The 16599-nt window shown below is 44.5% G+C and overlaps 1 protein-coding gene across 1 annotated transcript in view; it reads left to right on the top strand.

Annotated features, from left to right (window-relative positions):
* The window catches only part of Gpc6 (glypican 6), a 1034707-nt gene that overhangs the window by 1008394 nt on the left and 9714 nt on the right, over positions 1 to 16599 (top strand). The window contains exon 7 of the mRNA XM_059273217.1: positions 2958 to 3094. Coding sequence (XP_059129200.1) covers positions 2958 to 3094 — 137 coding nt within the window. The remainder of the gene's footprint in view (positions 1 to 2957; positions 3095 to 16599) is intronic.

The raw sequence follows: 16599 nt of genomic DNA, 5'->3' as shown, positions 1-16599 counted from the left end.
TGTCCTACACTCAAAACTGGCCTGCTCTCTCAAAACTCTCTCTTACAGCTGGGTGCCTGCCTCCAGATCTGAGACTGAGGCAAGGTCCTGTGCATGACATTTGGTTGGTGTGTTTCACAGTTCCTTTTCATCTAGAACAGTCTTCCTGCCTTTATTGATTTATTTATTTACTTGCACTCTTTTGAGGAGTTGAGGCCAGTTGTCTTCTCTAATGTCTCATTCCCCGGATGTGTCTGATCATTTATTTATGCTCCTGCTCAGCTGGTTCCTCTAGCCCTAAGTGTCTGCTGAAAATTGGAAGTTAAGTTAGAAATTTCATGAAATTTGAATTTAATATTCGAGGGGAGCTTATTTCCTAAGTGAAACCATCAAATTAAAGTGACTGAACGTTCTTCCTATCTAGTCTTTGATTTTACGCATCTCTGGCTTTAATGGTTATTTTGCCTTATGGCCTCGCTTTCCACGCTGTGAGTTTCTGACTTACTTTAGGGTGGAGAGAGGAACGGTTCCACAGTCTTCCCATGGAGTCAGCTTCCCATGGGCTTTTTCATGGGCCTTAAACTAAGAGATACAGCTCTAGAAATGTAGCCGTTCAAACTGTCAAACATAAACTCCAGAGATGTACTAAAAGATGGGTTAGGGTTTCTCTGTGAACCCCAACTGTGTATGTTTGGATCAAGTTCCTATGGGATAACAAGTAGATTTTTCAGAAGGCCCATAAAATAGGCAAAAAACTTCACACTTGTCCATTGCAAATACTGCTGTGATGACAGTATTTTTCCTACAATGTTGGGCTACTAGTACTTACCAGTGTGGTGAAGGATGCATCCTAGAATAACTCATCTGGGATGCCAAGAAGGAAAGGAAGCTGTTATGAAGACCCCAGGCCTCTGTTTCCACTGAGTTTGTGTTGTGGTCCGGTAGATGTGGCTCTCTGTAATGCATTTGTTCTGGAGTACTTGTAACATAACGCTTTGCTTACAGTGGCAGGCCCTTACGTTCCAGGAAAACAAAGCAGAAAGCTCAGGTCTGGGGCTATTGCAAAGCACTTATATCTGTAATACAGAAATCAAAACAGCAAGTAGGATTCGATAAGTATTTCCGAACAGTGTGAGAACTGAAAGATTTCCCTGAAACCGGAAGTAAACTCCTGTCATTCCAGTATACTTTAAATCGCAGGCATGTTCTTGCCCAGTGACTAATAGTGTCCATTTTTTCAGCTGTTGGCCTGCCTTTGCAAGCTGCAGGTGAATTGCCTGGTGATCATGCAGAATGCTAAAACAGCATTTACATTTCTCACTGCTCCTTTGCTGTTATCTCCTTGAATTGTACAATGAAAATGTACAGCTACCAAAATGCCAGAGAGAACATGCCCTGGTTATAAAATGTGGTACAGTGAGCAAACAGGGAGGTGCCACACCTGATCCTCATGAGGGGCTCCTTACACAGCCGGAGACAGTCTCCTGCTTCTCTGCAGCCTTTAGGAGATGCAGGACACACATTAATATGACCCTCAATTATGTAGTGTTTGTAAACTCATAACAGGAGTCTGTGAACTCATAACAGGATGAGATAATTAAAACTAATATCTTGCTGAACATTTATCAAACACGGTATGTGGAGACATGTTACTAACCCATCCTGGTTTTATTGGTTTTTTTTTTTCTATAAGTTTAGCACCCTGAGTTCCCTAAGTCAAAAACAGGGATGAATGGTCATTCAATCATTTCCAACCACGGAGGATGAGATAATTTCCAAACCTGTCCTTACCTCGCAAAGCACAGAGATGAGAAGGAGCAAAGGGAGCTGCTGGCTAGACTGTGATGAGGTCCACCTGTGGCATGTGGACTCTTGGCTGCACACAGCATTGAGCCTGAGTCTGAGAGTCAGAGAAGGAAGAAGTCAAGGCGTCTGCAGCATTGGTTCCTTCTGTGGCTGTCAGAAAGGACAGGTTTCTGGCCTGTAGATGGCAATCTTCTTCCTGGGTCATGCCTTCATTCTCTCTCTGTGTTCCCATCTTCCATCCAGCCTTCCTGACTTTGAGTCTGTCTCAATGGACTCACTTTGACCCCATCTCAAAATGATAACACATTCTATGGTTCTTTGGGTCAGGACTTCAAAAGTGTTAACTTGTGGGGACTCAGTGCAACCTTAGCCGATGCCTTTTATCCATCTATGAATTTTCTCAGAGTTTGTAAAGAATGGCCGGGCAATCAGGACACTGACTGCATGAAATGAATAAAACTAGATGTTCATGATGGAGCCAAAATGGCACCAAATCCTTATCCCTCCCTTCCCCACAGGGAAGAAGTCAGTACTAAGCTGGAAATGCCTCATTTGGTAATAAAATGGTAATAAAAGCCCTACAGCCTTCAGAGCTACACTGATGCTCATATTTAGATTGACTACCATCTTTGGGTACTAGAAACTTTGAGGTGCATTGAGTTTACTGTTCACCAACCAAATGCATTCTTTTTGAGCCTGTTGGCTGGACTAGAGCAGAAATTATCAGCAGCTGAGCTAGCAATAATACTTATTTCTTGCAGAAACAAATAGTCCATTGGGAAATGTGTTTTTTCTCTTCGTGCTTTGTTTTGAAACATTTATCTGGCACCCAGGAAACATATACTGAAGCATGTATTTAGGGTGTTTGCAGCAGGTACTCTCTGCAATAGAGTGGCCCAAAACCAGGAAAGACACTTCCTTAGTATTTTATTCAAAGGACAGGACAGAGAAGAGGAAAAACGGGGAGCCAATAACCTGGGAAGAACGAGAGGGAAGTGGAGGTCGGAGTCTTCCTGGGCAATGAGCCCTCTAGTCCGGTTCCGTTCTGTTTAAAATGGTAGCTTGGGCCTGTTGTATCACAGGTCTGCGCCTTCACTTTGTTACATCCTTACGTAGAGAGGCAAGCAAAGCCTGACGAGTCTCCTCACACTCTTTCTTGGTTTCTTGATCAGGTCACAGACATCAAAGAGAAACTGAAGCTCTCTAAAAAGGTCTGGTCGGCATTGCCCTACACCATCTGCAAGGATGAGGGCGTGACAGCGGGCACGTCCAACGAGGAAGAGTGCTGGAACGGACAGAGCAAAGCCAGGTGAGGCGCCTGGAAGCTTGACGGGCGTGCGGCACACGCAGCCCTGCCACACGCAGCCCTGCCACACGCAGCCCTGCGAGGCTCCCCTGAGCGACACCGCGTGGGGCAGACCTGTTCATGCAAAAAGCGGTGTTGGGAGGAGGGACACGGAGTCACCCAGTGACTGTTGAGAGTGGCAGGTTTGATGGGCACGTGGGAGCACCTACTCTCAAGGTGCCATTAAGCATGGAATTCTTGATCTGACTGCCTCGCTTCTGGAGGACAGAGGGTGGTGACAGATGCCAGCTTCCAGATAGCCTGAGACCACAAAGAGCCCGTTATGTTCACTTAATGACTTTAAGACAACATGGCTATTTTTATCCATAGTTAAATCTGCAGTGCTCTTTTCTCTTTTATTCTTTTTAAATCACAAGTTAAACGGGAAATGAAAATTTAACTGTAATATTTTCACCTTGGGGGGGGGGACCTAATTGTGTTAACTGGAAAGGCAAAAGAAAATGGCTAAGAGATGAGTGAGGAAGGGGCCCAGAAGGTTCCGTGTCTCCAAACGTCCCGTTGGTCCTTCCTAGTGGTTCTGCTTTCATTGTCTTGCTCTACTGACCGATGCTGTGGCCATTTGATAAGGAATTTCTGAATCTGTTAGCTCAGACTGGGCTTGGCCCAAGCTTGCCTAGGGTGGAGAAGTTGGATGGGGAACTGGCTGGGAGTTGGCAGGCTGGGCAGGACATGAGGAGGGGAGTCTGCCAGGCCTTCATCAGTGGGGCTGCAGGTGGGTAAGGCAGCTGGTAAATTGGATTCAAGGCAGCAGTTGGAGAGGCTAGAAGTGGTGTCCATTTGGGAGTGTCTTATTGGGTAGTTTTCAAGGAAGGAAGCAGCTGTGTTCCAAGTGAGAAAGAAGGTTTGTGAGAACTGAGTTCAGAAGAATCTGCAAGAGGTAAGCAGAGAGCATGGAGGGTACCTTGCGCTCACATTGCTACGTGGCATTTTTAGCATCTGTTGGGGACAGTCTTGCTAATCTTACAAGGAAGAGCCTAGCAGGCGAAACCAGGACAGCAGCAGAAATATCCACAACCAATTCGAGTTGCCCAGAATATCATTGTTCAAATCTAAGATTGAGACTAGAGAGGGAGATTGGTGATACGAGTGACATGTCACTCACAAAGGCTTCTATGCTTTTTGGAGAAGGAGACTTTTGGACTGAAAAATTCAGCTGTAAATTGATACCTCTAATGTGTCAGCTCCCAAAGAGCCTACAGAAAGACACTGCAAGGCTGAGCAGCTCTGCTGCTGACCCGTGTTTGCCTTCCAGCCCTGCATGAAATGATGGCTGTGTTGTGAACCTCATTCTCATGGACAGTCAACAGGCTGCTGGAGATTGGCACATATGTGATTTCTTACCAAAGAAACATAGGGAATGCTCATGCTCATGGGCAGGAGAAGGGACTAAACTCTGCTGAGAAATGAGAAGGAACATGAAGGACATCGAAGTGAGAGCTACAGGGAGGTTAGAGTGACTTATTCACATTCCTCCTCGTGAGGCTAAAGCTTCTAGATGAGGAAGAAGGTCCCTGGTAGCACCCGGTTATCAAGAATGAAAGGCTGGAGTCTTTCTCTCTAGCCTAGTATTTATTCCTTGCCTCTTAAATAAACAAACAAACCTTAAATGCTCCCCCAAGAAAGCAAATGAAATTTAATACTGTTTCATGTATATTTCTGTTATAAAATGACAGAAATATGTTTAGGATCATTTGAGAAATTTTGGGAAATTCTGTTGCAATTCCAGATTCCACTGCAAAAATAGCAGTTTTTAAAAATCAAAATTCTAACATAATACATACAATTGAAAGATAAGTGAATCTGATACTTATAATCTGAGGAAGGACAGTAGGAAAGTATTAAAAAGTCATTTTGGTTTTTTGAGTATTTTTTAATTTTTTATTTATTTATTTTTCTGTGTGGGGTGTTTTGCCTTCATGCATGTCTGTGCCCAATTGTGTGCCTCATATCTGCAGAGGCCAAGGACGGTGGTGGATCCCTGTGAGCTGCCATGTGTGTACTGGGAACTGAACCGGGATCCTCTGCAGCAGCGGCCGGTGCTCTTTATACTTGAACCCTTCTCACTGGCCCCAAGTTTTTGTTTCTTTTAAGTAAATCACTGCATTTCTGTAAGAGTGAAATTCTTGCCTGTACAGTGAAAACACTGAGATTCATAACACTCCCTAGGTTTGACTGTAAGTCAAGTCCTTTCATGTCGCATCCGTTGCCATCACATGGGGGCATCGTGGGCAATGCCAAGTGTTCCTGTTACATGTTCAGAACCAAGGACGCAGTGATGTTGTCTGATTCAGCACCAGCAACACTGCCAGAAACACCCCACATTCATCACACATTCAATTTTACATTCACGTTGTTATTGTGTATTGAGAAACTGCACACTGTTGCCAGAGTTTTCGATACCCCCACGTTCAGTTATGCAACTCCACGTGAGGTCGTGAACCACAGTTTCAGCTGGTACATGATACAAGACAGCAATGAGGCCAACACATAAGAACTGACGGTGGCTTGAGAGGGACCACTGGGGCTGGGAACACCAATAGCCATACTTTACACTGTGGCTCTTGAAACACCTTCACCAGACTTGAGTTCCATCCCGAAAACAGAGGGAAGCACCGGAAAGATCTTAAGCAGTGAGGAAAAACAGACAAGTTTGATGCAATGAAGTCATTTCTAGGAATATGCCCATATCTAACCCTATGCAGCCTGTCTTTTATTATACAGTCTAGGAATATGCCCATATCTAATCCTATGCAGCCTGTCTTTTATTATACAGTCTAGGAATATGCCCATATTTAACCCTATGCAGAGTGTCTTTTATTATACAGTCTAGGAATATGCCCATATTTAACCCTATGCAGAGTGTCTTTTATTATACAAGCTAGGAATATACCCATATTTAACCCTATGCAGAGTATCTTTTATTATACAATCCGTGTATTATTTAAAAAGACGGGGTTGTCAAATATTTATGACTCAATTATGCTCCCATTGAAAAATTGCAATTCCACAGTTCCTTCATTTTCTCTTTAAAATTCTTCTACTGTAGGGTATTAGTATTACAACTTTACATCTGCAGACTTTGTAAATAAAGAGCAAATTGGACTTGTTGCTTTAAGTTTAACTCACCCTGTGTTCTCTTCTACATATCAATTGATCTAGAATCACATGAAAAAAATTCACTCAAACAAATTCTACAGAAAGACTTAGAAACTCGGATAAAACACATTTGATGAGAGAGGTTGATCAGTGGGTACTGTGTTAAAAATAGGGAGAGAAATACTCTTGGTGGGATGTATGCTGGAAGGTGACCATATGGTCATAACATACTGTATATTTTTCCCAAATATAAACATGTAAGAAAGAATGTTGAATATTTTTACCACAAAAAAAAAGTAATTGAGGAGTTAGATACACTTACCTTTATTTGAGCATTACACAAATATACATGTATCCAAAGTCACATGAGTCCCCATAAGTTTGTACAATTTTATATGCTGATTAAACATATAATAGTAATCAATAATCCATATATAATACAAAAACTGTTTCCCCACTCTCAATGTATGGATTTGAAAATGACAGACTTTTTAAAATGTTTAAGATCAGTTGCCAAAAAAAAGAGTAAGAACAGGGGTTACTCTTACCAATCACGCAAAAATGTGTTATTAAGAAAAATATCTCTCAGCACAAGTTAATGGGTACAGAACATGGGTTGAACGGGTGTCATGAGCCTGGAGTTTGTACAGAGCACCAATGTTCCCGCTAAGCCGCGTGCTTCCTCCCTCTGTGGTTTACCCTTAGACGCCTTCAGGCTCACCGTCTGTTTGTGCCCATTGTCTTAAGTGGTTGATCACACCTGTCTTCCAACTTCCACTTTTCTCCCAGTTGTTTTTGGATTCTTACCTTGTATCTCTTCGTCGTACTTCCTTGATCCAGAGATATGCCTGTTCCTGATTTTTATATTTCTGAAATGACTCCCGAGTGGGAATGTCCATTTATGATGGTGATTGTCTTATTTTTCCGAAGAGCTGTTATTAACTTAATCACCTGTTGAAATCGATGCTGGCCCGAGACGTCCACATCCGTGCACCTTTGTTGTAGCAGCCTCGTAGTTTCCTGTGTTGGACCACGGTCGAGGACGTGTGTGCAGTGGTTACCCTGAGACACAAGCCTCTGCCTCTCACCTGCTCTCGTGGTTTCCTGTGTTGGACCACGGTCGAGGACGTGTGTGCAGTGGTTTCCCTGAGACACAAGCCTCTGCCTCTCACCTGCTCTTCTCCTCACTGCGCTGTCAGCTTCCCTGCAGCGGGACGCGGACTAGGGACGACCCCGCCCTTTGACAAGTTGCAGGTGTACCACTGCCCTATCAGCACTTAAGTCTTCATTCTGACAGAAAGACTGCGTGACCACAAAGGCCTCTCTGCCTTAGGACACTGAGAAGATCAGTAAGATAAGTCTATAAAAACCATGCCACTCAGACTTTGGTGATGTGTTGGCTTAACTTTTGGGAACCTTGCATAAAATCGGATTCTGATTGGTTGTGTTGTCAACTGAAGACTTGTTCCCTCTCAAAACTCATATGTTAAGATCACCCACCCCCCAATATTCCCAACACATTGGTATTTAGAGGTGGCGATTTGGGGAGGTAACTTGATTGTGAAATAGAACCCTCCAGGATGTGATTAGTGCCTTTATAATGGGAGGGAGAGAGAGAGAGAGAGAGAACCTGATGACATCTCTCTCTCTTCCTTCCTCTGCCCCATGTGAGGATGGAACAATAATTTAGCTATCTGCAGACCAGGAAGTAAGACATCACCTCAGAATGTCTGCCAATACCTTTGCCTCAGACGCCCCAATCCCCCAGAGCCGTAAGAAACTTGTGTTTGTGGTTTAAGTCATATAGTTAATGGCATTTTTGTTAGGGAGCCAGAGCTGACCATGGCTGTGAGTTTGAGATGGTGCCTGTGCTGGTGAGTTTTTACTGTTCATTTGACCCAACCTAGAGTTATACGGGAAGTCTCTAAATCAGTAGGCTCTTCTGTGGGGGATTGTCTTGATTGTTAATTGATGTAGGAAGACTCAGCTACTGTGGATGGTATAATTCCCTAGGCAAGAGTTCTGTGACCATGTAAGAGAGGAGAATGCTGATGTCAGGGTATTTTTATCACAGCCACAGAAATGGAACTATAAGCAGAACCTGAGTAAGATCAGCATTTCCAACAAGCTCCCAGATCAGGTAGTTACTGCTGATTTAGGAACCACGCATCCAGTGGTTCTGGGGGAGGATTGCCAGAGCAATGAGTGCTTTAACATACTGGACGGTTGGTCTGGAGAGATGGCTCAGAGGATAAGAGTGCTTGTTGATCTTGCAGAGGATCTAAGTTTGCTTCCCAGCACCTACCTACGTACACACACACACACACACACACACACACACACACACACACACACAAATAGAAGTAAATCTGTAGAAAAAAATGTGAAAATATTTATACTAAGAACGTACTTTCATTGTGGGTTTCAAATTTAAATTTAACTAATAGTTTTGTGTTTCAGCTGTTAGTCCTCCTTACATCCCTCATTAACATATATTCCCTTTCTCAGTTTACACGCAAGCCTCAGAAACACATGACAAATTTGTTTCCTTTTCGCATTCACAGATGCCCTTCCTGATTCCTTCAATGAGACTCTCCTTGTATTAAAAACAACAGTAGCAATGGGAACAGGGAGGTCACACAGTTCCATTGTAATGTCACCCACTGAGAACAGGCAAGATTGGGGTCGTCTAGCCTAGCACCTGATGAAATGCTAAGGCTTCACAGATCCATCAAGAAGGAATTCTAAGTTTCCAACATAACACAACTTCATGCTGCAGGTTATAGCCAGGCACTGGTGAGATCTTGGTGATGGAAGAAGGAATGCCTTGAACCCTGAACCCTTAGTCAACACTTGAGTCAGTGAACGTTTTCATCATCCCACTGTGTCATAACAAAATAACAGAGACGTTAAAACAACAGAATCTCACTTGATACAGTTCTAGACACTGGGACATCCGAGGGTCCGGGGCCAGCATGGTTGGTTCTAGCAAAGGAGTCTCTCGCTGAACGTCCTGAGGGTGGCTTCCTTCCTCCCACGCCCTCTCAAGCTGGCAAGTGAGAGTTCTGGGCCATTCTTCTAAAGACAATACTGCTATCATAGGGCTTCAGTGCCCCGAGCGCACCCAACGCCACTCACTTCCTTAAGTCCCAACCTCCAAATTACCATCCCAGTGAGGCCTAGACAAAAAGCACTGAACACTTGATTCACAGCAGGGAGTATCCAAAGAGCTGATATGGAACTTCCCTTAGTGTAGTGTCTGTTGTCCCAGAGAGGCCCTGTAGGACTCACCTTCAGTGACCAGCAGGAAGCACGTCTGCAGGTGGAACTTGTACGCCTCTCATTTTTCACTGACCTAAGCAACTTCTCAGGGGACAATGGGTGAAGATAGAGGACCGTTCTGACCCAACTCAGACAAATAGGAACTGAAAGGAAGCTAGTAAGTTCCCAGGGAAAATCGATAATAATCTAGAAGGCCAAAGGGGGAAAAATTAAAGACTCGTGGAGCAGGTTACAAATCTAGGCCTTCTAACGTTCCGCGGGTGAACCTGGAGACCCTGGGAAGACATGTGCAGTCATCAGTCACGCCTGAGAAGGACGTTCTAGGCAGCCTGTGACCAGAATGAGCTGTCTGTGCAGGACTAGGGAAGAGTGATGAGGTGTGAGGCAGGAAAGCACAGGCTTAGAAGGAAATAAAACTTTTATGTGTTAGGATACGTGGGGTAGAGCTCTGCCCAGCCGCAAACAGCAGAGAAACAAAGCTCACTGCTGTCCACACAGGCTCTTAACTTACTGCTCTGGGACAAGAGAGTTGCTTTCTTAGGACATGGCTACAGTAAACAACATGACCTGTAGCTTCCTCTTTCTCAGGACGCTCTTTCTAAATCTACGGGCTGTCAAAACGGAAAAAGAGCAGGACAAGCTGCAGGTAAATGATGTAGTCTGGAAGCCATGGCCTACCAGCACGTGGGTTGTCTGACGGGATGCCAGTTATCTGGGGCTATTTAGAGCACTCTCTCACCCTATAGAACTAGCAAAGATCGATTTTGCTCCCTATAAGTTAGTACTTCACTTTCCATGTGTCCTTTCCTTGAAACACCTTCTGGGAAGAGGTGATTGAGGACCTAGCTAAGGAACGTGGATTAATTTGAGTCATTGGAGACAGCTCTTATAGAGAGCCACGGTGGTATTTCAAGACATCTGATCCTCCCAGAAGCACTGTGTTCCCAAGGAAATCTTTCCCAAGACCAATAGGTAGGCACAGTAACTTGTAAGAAGTAGGAGAAGTAGAACAATCTAGAAAATAGATCAGTCACTCTTGCCAGCTGCTGTGTGTATCAACTATCCAAAGGAAACAGCGAGCTGTGACTGGGTAAGTCTGAGCAGCCGGATTGAAAGTGGAATGATGTGTGGCGGTGGGAGAGCCGTGTAGGGAGTGAATTGAAGCCTGACAGGATGATACTGTTCTAGTGTGATAGCAAAAGATGCCCCAAATAATCGAGCTGTACCTTAAAGAACACATTGGGAAGGGGAGAATTCTGAGGAGAAACCTGGCGGCCGTCAAGCGTGGCACCGCTGAACACTTTGTTTCCTTTCTGCTGCGACACTTGGGGATCTTCCCCGGCAGGCCAGTGGGAGAGAAAGCTGTAGCGAGAGATGCTGAGCAGAGGTGGGCACCAAACAGGAGCCAAGGAGGTGGCTGCTTGTGCGCAGCCCGGCATCCCTGAAACTGGCTCTGAGTCTTCTTTTCGGTCTGCTCTGTGATCTGCTGACTCCAGTTCTACCACGAAATGATGGGCTTAGAAGCTGCTGGCTCTGGGCTAAGCAGCCAGGACAAAGAATGCTCATACAGCCAAGGGTGGGTGTGTGCTCTCCAAGAGTTCCAAGCCATGCCCTGCCTACAGTTCTCTAGCTGGAGTGAGGTCACCACCAATCCTTCTCAACATAAACTCAGGTTGTAGAGCTCCAGGTTCTGCTAAGCCACTCCTAAGAACAAGGGAGGCATTTGGGGAGCTGTGCTAACCACTTAATTTGCATAAGAATATAGTAGGCTGTGCGGGGAATCATGATGAGAAGTAGCTGAAGGACTCGCCCACAGCACTCTGCTGGGTCCCAGAGATCTCAGGTATCCCTGGTCATAGTTTGTGAACGTTTGAACACATCTCAGTACGATGTCTCATGGATCACCCATCCACAGACAACTCTAGTTCCTCCTTCAAGAACCTGTGGACCCACTTAGCGCAAACATGAGAGTCTGCTTGGAGCAAAATCACTTTCCAGCAAGGAAAAGTGGAAATGGGGGGTGGGGTGTAGTAATTTGAATGTAATTTACCCCCATAAGCTCATAGCGAGTGGCACTATTGGGAGGTGTTGTCTTGTTGAAGTAGGTACAGCCTTGTTGGAGGAAGTGTGTCACTGTGCAGGCAGGCTTTGAGGCGTCTTCATTTCCTGTTGTATTCACTCTTCTTCGAATTCAGTTCACTTCCTGTTGCCTGTGAGGTCAAGATGTAGCTCCTTCTCCACTCTCCAGCACCATGTCTGCCCGCATGTTGCCATATCCCTCCACAACGATAATGAACTAACCCTCTGAAGATGTAAGCCAGCCCCAATTAAATGTTTTTCCCTTAGAAGAGTTGCTGTGGTCATGGTGTCTCCTCACAGCAATAGAAAGCTAACTAAGACAGGGGGCAAGCAATCTGTGTCAATAACTTTAAAAAGTTGTACTTAAAACTTAGTTTTGTTAAATGAAGACAAGAATGTCCAGTGTAAAATGCAGTATTGATCATTCTACAGTGTGCAGTCCAGCGACAGTAAGAACATTCACATTGTGTCACCGACACCCATCCCTATATATAGTCTTCCCATAATAGCTTCTGAGCCCATGGAACACCAGCTCCCTGCCTTTCTAAGCCAACACCCTGCAATCACCACTCTGCTCTCTATCTCTATGAACTTACAGACTCTAGGTAACTCATAGAAGTGGAATCATATAATGTTCCTACCTGGCTTATTTCACTTAGCCTACAGTCCTTGAGATTTATCCGTGTTGTACCATGTGTCAGAGTTTCAGTCCCCCAGAGCACGTCCTTTATATGTAAGTGCTGTACTTCATCTGTAGCCATTCATCAACCAATGACTACTTACCTGGATGACTGTAACCTTTCTTCTGTTATGAATGATGCTGTGCTATAAGCAGAGGTATAAATATCTTCATAAGTCTTTGCTTTTAATTCTCTTGTGTGTATATCTCAGGTATAGTTGCTGAATGACAGAGCAGTTGTGTGTCTGTTTTGAGGAACTGCCATGCTGTCCCTTACACAGGCGGCTGTACCAGTGTTCAAGGTTCCAGCTTCTCCACATTCTTACCAACACTTGTTATTTTCTCTGTTTGTTGTTTTAAATAATAGACATCCTAATGTGTGTAACATTTAAATACATATCTAAAGAAGCTTCTAAAGGAGGTCACAGATATCACAGGTTTGCAATTTAAATAATAGCCATCCTAATGTGTGTAACATTTAAATACATATCTAAAGAAGCTGCTAAAGGAGGTCACAGATATCACAGGTTTGCAATTCCTTATCTGAAACTCCTGAGACCATGTCTTTTTAGAATTCAGAATTTTTTTGTTGGAGAAAATTACCACAGTGGATGTACTGTATATTATGTGATGTTACCAGTAGGGTCTGGACCTACAACCCACAATCAAATGCATTAGGATTTCTGTAGAAAAATGCATTAGCGTGGCACTAAGTGGGAGAAATGAGGACTGTAATTGGCCATATTTCAGATTTGATGATGTTTTCCTAACAAATGGATTGCAGGAGGGGAAAAAATTAGAGACTTTCAAAATTTGGAACTGCACATAAGAAATTCTGAATCTGTATACACAGTGTATCTTGTTACATTAAAAGACTTTTGAATACCCTGAAAATGACAGTGCATAGCTTAGAACCAGAAAATTCTATAGAGACGTGCATTGCATGGAGCTCACTTACGGTGACAAGTGAGTGAAAACTGCTTTTATCTCACTTTCCCAACTGTGGCTCAGGAGAGCATCAGTTAGGACTACCAGGCTGTGAAAAGAAATCCAGGCCAGCACTTGGGCACCCAGTTCTGCCTCAGCTTCTTTCAGTGTGGATCCCCACGCCCCACCCCAAAGTCTTACGTGTTAAAAGCTTGCTCCCCATGTGATGCATAACAGTGAAGCTATGAAGAACTGATTGGATCATGAGACCTCTGACCTATTCAATGGGTCAATCAATTGGTCGATTTATAATTTAATGGTATCATTGAGGGATTGATGGACCTAGGGTGGGCCGAGCTTAGTTGGAGGAAAGTAGGACACTGGAGACATATCCTTAATGAATACACCCTGTCCCCTGTCACTTCATCTCTTGCTTCCTGGCTGTCATGAGGTGATCACCTGACCTCAGCCACACATTCCCCTCCCTGGTCTTCTGCCTCACCTCAGACCCAAAGTGACAGGTCCAGATAAGCATGGATGGAAGCTCAAACGGTGAGCCATGATCAAACTTGCCTTCGTTTCCTTGGTTTTCTGTGACAGCTCCCACTTGAATTCATAGCAAACCCCATCCATAGCTACCTCTCAGCTCTCATTTCATGGCACCTCACGGCTTGAACTTTTCCTGGCTAATACGTCATGAACTCCAAGGTGTGTGTGTCCCTTCCCTTGCATACGTAGCTGCAAATATGAACAACTGCTCACACAAGTGTGCTGGCAAGCAATGCTGCATGCTAATAGGTTGACATGCTTGTCTTCCCAGCAAGCATATTTACATAGCAACAAAATTTTTTCTGAAAATCCCAATTCAACCATGAGGAGTGGATGGAAGGTGCAATGGTTAGCCACTGAGAAACTTCTGTAAGAACTATGCTAATATTTCTGAGGTTACAGAAGCTCTCAACTCTGCCAGTAAGTTTCCTGGAACACAATGTGTAGCCTGCACCCACCCACAAAGTAGAATGTGTTGCTCCTTCAGTGCCTTCTAACTTCCCGTGGGATTCTTCCCCTCATCAGCTATGCTTGGTTGTACTCAAGAAATCCTAGATTAACAGCATGAAATTAGACATGAAGAAAAATAATTCTGCAGAACTGTCAAAGATGTAGCTCCTTGTCATGCTCTTGTAAACAGAAGCCAAAAAAAAAAAATGAGGCTAGAGTTGGCTGTCCTTGGGTACCACCTTCTTGCCCCACCACGGCATGAATTATGGACAAGGACAACACCCCATTTGGCACTCCAGTTTTATCCTCAAATCTAAGTTCTCCCTGTTCCCAGTGCACGTGCACCCAGCCTTGCAACCTGGGCTGTCCATGCCAGTCCTCCTGGTCTGTGTTCCCAAAAATGTGAGTTGCTGTCACTCAAGTGATCCATGCTAAAGCTTAGCAGAGGAAGGGCCTTCTGGGCTCAGTGATTGGTCTGTTCTTACAGAATTTGTGATTTCTGTAAATAAACCAAACATGCGACAAAATAAACCAATAGATTCCTGAGACCTTGGTTCCCAGACAGACTTTCACATCCCTTTCCAATTACACAGTGGTCTTCTGTAGCTGTCATATCAGTATCTATGTCTACAGCAGAAAAAAAAAGATGTTTTATTTCTCAACTATTTTATGTCTGAATTTCTAAAGTCAGCCTTGGAAGACACCAAGAGGAGAAAAAGCTCTGGAGGGCACAAGTGCATTGCTCCTTGTTTTGATTGTAAGTGGCTGAGCATCACCAGGCACAGTGAGATGCTGGGTTTGCCTGGCAGTCTTTTATTGTTGCTGGATGTTCAGACTCCCAAGGGCAGCATTCCCATGTAAGATAGTGTAGCAAGCTGCTGATAAATGAGACTTGGCTAGCTAAGCAGTGCACACGGCGTGCAAAAGAGACGGAGCCCCCTCTGACTCAGCCTGGGCACAGCTGCGGGAATAATGACCAGAATGCAGAGCAGCGAGAGGACCGGCCATCACCTCGCAGCCCCGTCACCGTGGCAGCAGCTGATGGCTTCTGCTTGCCACGCATTCCAGTGGACTGTCATCATTACTGAACCCCAGGAGTCTGGCAGCCACAGAGCCCTGTCAGTAGCAGCCAAGTCAATGCCATGTGTGAGAAGTTGCACTGGGAGGCCAATAAGAATTTGCTTATACTCCAGATATATTAAAAAAACTGGCAGGAGTTTATGATTTACTACAAAAATGAAGAGATATGGATACTTGGTTTTGGCATTTTTCCTCTTAGGATTGTTCTTAGGCCACAGATAGCTTGAAAGCTTCATGGAAAAAGAGTTTGTCCACTGTGAGTTTTGCTTCTATTTTGTTCAAAAGTTGGTTTAGTTCAAAATATGGGTGAAAATACGCAGCTTATTCTGGAGACCACTGACTTAAATAGGTAAACCAATTCCCATCCATGCATAAATAACACTTCTGATCCTGAGTATCAGCCTGGGTCCGACCTCTTCCTTGTGGCTCTTCCTGCACATGTTGTAGTCTTTGGTTTCTGGCATTTCAGAAGCCGTTTTCAGAAAGGGAAAGAATTCCAAGCATAAGGGCAATACTCAAATACATAAGCAGGGATGTCAAAACAGAGGGAAGTTTCTCAGCTTTCCATCAACAGCAGTAGAATAGGAGTCATGGAATTAGTCAGCACCTCCAGCCCCAGGAGTAATAAACCACACTGCACTTGTAACCGCACACTCAAGCCCGTGGCCAGGCATCACGTTATACACGTTTGATCTCCTCAGTCAGGAGGCAGAGGCAAGACAACCTCAAGTTCAAGGCCAGCCTGAGCCATGCAGCAGGACCCTGTCTAAACAATACTACTAAAATAAAGCCCTTGCTATCCCCTAAGAACTGTTCTGTCCCTCCTCTGGCTGGTGCCTTGGAGGGCCACCTCTACAAGCCAGATCAGCTGAGCTCCCTATCCGTTGGCTTTCAGTTAGGCTCAGCCAGTAGGGGCTAGAGAGGTCAGGAAGCCTCTGTTAGCTCCCTCCCTGTCAGGACTTGGTTAGGCACTCTACGCGTGGGTGCCTAGCTGTGGCTTCAACTCTGGTGCATTCTGCTAAGATATCTCTCCTTTGTCTCTAGGGAATCCCCCTGCTGTTGCCACCTGGTACAGTCCTTAAATCACATGGTCACCTTTGTAAACAGTCTTTCCACTGAATTCTCCTTATGGCCCCTCTAAGGTGCCATTGTTTCTTACCAGGACACAGACATCGATGGCACCTTTGTAGGAAATAGAAAAAGGCATTGAAATTAGCTGCATAGGTTCATTATATTAGCATCTCTATTTCTGTATACTTTGAAACTTCCTAAATGAAAAGATAATCCAGAAGAAGAAGGAAAGGAA

This window comes from Peromyscus eremicus, chromosome 9 (assembly GCF_949786415.1).
Source record: "Peromyscus eremicus chromosome 9, PerEre_H2_v1, whole genome shotgun sequence".
Taxonomy (NCBI): Eukaryota; Metazoa; Chordata; class Mammalia; order Rodentia; family Cricetidae; genus Peromyscus; species Peromyscus eremicus.
This window is presented reverse-complemented; position numbering and strand designations above follow the sequence as displayed.